At 65.3% G+C, this 1088-nt stretch overlaps 1 protein-coding gene across 1 annotated transcript; it reads right to left on the bottom strand.

The window, feature by feature from the left end:
- Positions 1–614: 614 nt before the first annotated feature.
- Positions 615–1064, bottom strand: EMIHUDRAFT_260196 (hypothetical protein; the record flags this gene model as incomplete). Its single annotated transcript, XM_005792632.1, has 1 exon — positions 615–1064. One exon carries the CDS (start codon positions 1062–1064, stop codon positions 615–617), a length of 450 nt encoding a protein of 149 aa, XP_005792689.1.
- Positions 1065–1088: the final 24 nt, after the last annotated feature.

The raw sequence follows: 1088 nt of genomic DNA, 5'->3' as shown, positions 1-1088 counted from the left end.
AGACGCGCAGCTCGCAGACTCGTCGAGCGCTCGCAGCCTCTCTGCGCCTCTCATGCTGCCGAGCTGCGGGAAGTTCAGTCTTTCCGGAAGATATCGTCGAATTTTGAAAGCTGCGCGGTCAAACCTGGGGGGAAATAAGAGCGTCACGACGGACTTCAGGTCACTCCTGAAGCTCTTCTGACGCTTCTCGCTCCCCATCGAGCCCTTCTTGCCGCTCGGCTCTTCCTGTTTGTCGGCACAGAGCTCCGTGCCAGCCCTCCAGCGAGATAGCGAACGAGTGTATCGCTTCGACGGATTGACCGTGCTTGTTATCAAGACCGATGTGACGTACACAGTGACACATCAGACGACACAGATTCTCACACCCGCCGGGCCGCCAAAACGCTCTCGACGAGAGCGACAAGAAGCCGTCCGCACAGCAAGCCGGTGGAGCCGAGCGCGTGGAATCGACGATGGCGTGCCGGCCATGGGCCCGGACGAAGGTCCTGGCTCGAAAACGCGAGCAGAGGCTGCCGTGTGGGGCCACGGCGAGCCTCGGGCGAGAAAGACAGCTCTCGGTAGAGAGGAGCTGCTATATAAAAATCCGGCGTGGGGAGTCCAGTCGCCGGCGAGTCCTAGCCCTCCGAGGCAGGGGCGACGCGGCGGCGGCCGCTGCCCGCCTCTCTGCTGGCGCTGCGGAGCAGCGCGACGAACCAGCCTGCGTTGAGCGTGATTCCGGCGGCGGCGAAGGCGAGGTGCAGCTTCAAGATGGCGGGCCGCAGCACGTCGCGTCTGGCGGGGCAGGAGCTGCGCTCAGCGCCTGACGGGGGCTGCTCCGACAGGGCAGAGCACCGGCCGCGGGCCTGGCCCAGATGAGCGCCGTGCAGAGCGGGAAGTTGAGCAGCCGCGTGACCGCAAACGAGGCCAACAAGAGCCGCGATGTTGCCCGGATCAGACCGGCCCGCTCGGGCGCCGCCCGTCGCAAGAGACTTCGCAGCCGGAGAAAGAGGGTGGAGACCTATCGAGGGCGGGCGCCGCATCGCCGCCAGCGAGGCTGCGAGGAAATGTGTGAGGGCCGGGGTCATGATTGCTCGCCTCTGCCATGTATG

The sequence above is a fragment of the Emiliania huxleyi genome (genome assembly GCF_000372725.1).
Source record: "Emiliania huxleyi CCMP1516 unplaced genomic scaffold EMIHUscaffold_10592, whole genome shotgun sequence".
NCBI lineage: Eukaryota > Haptophyta > Isochrysidales > Noelaerhabdaceae > Emiliania > Emiliania huxleyi.
Note: the sequence above shows the minus strand (reverse complement) of the source record. Positions and strands in the feature narration are given on the sequence as shown.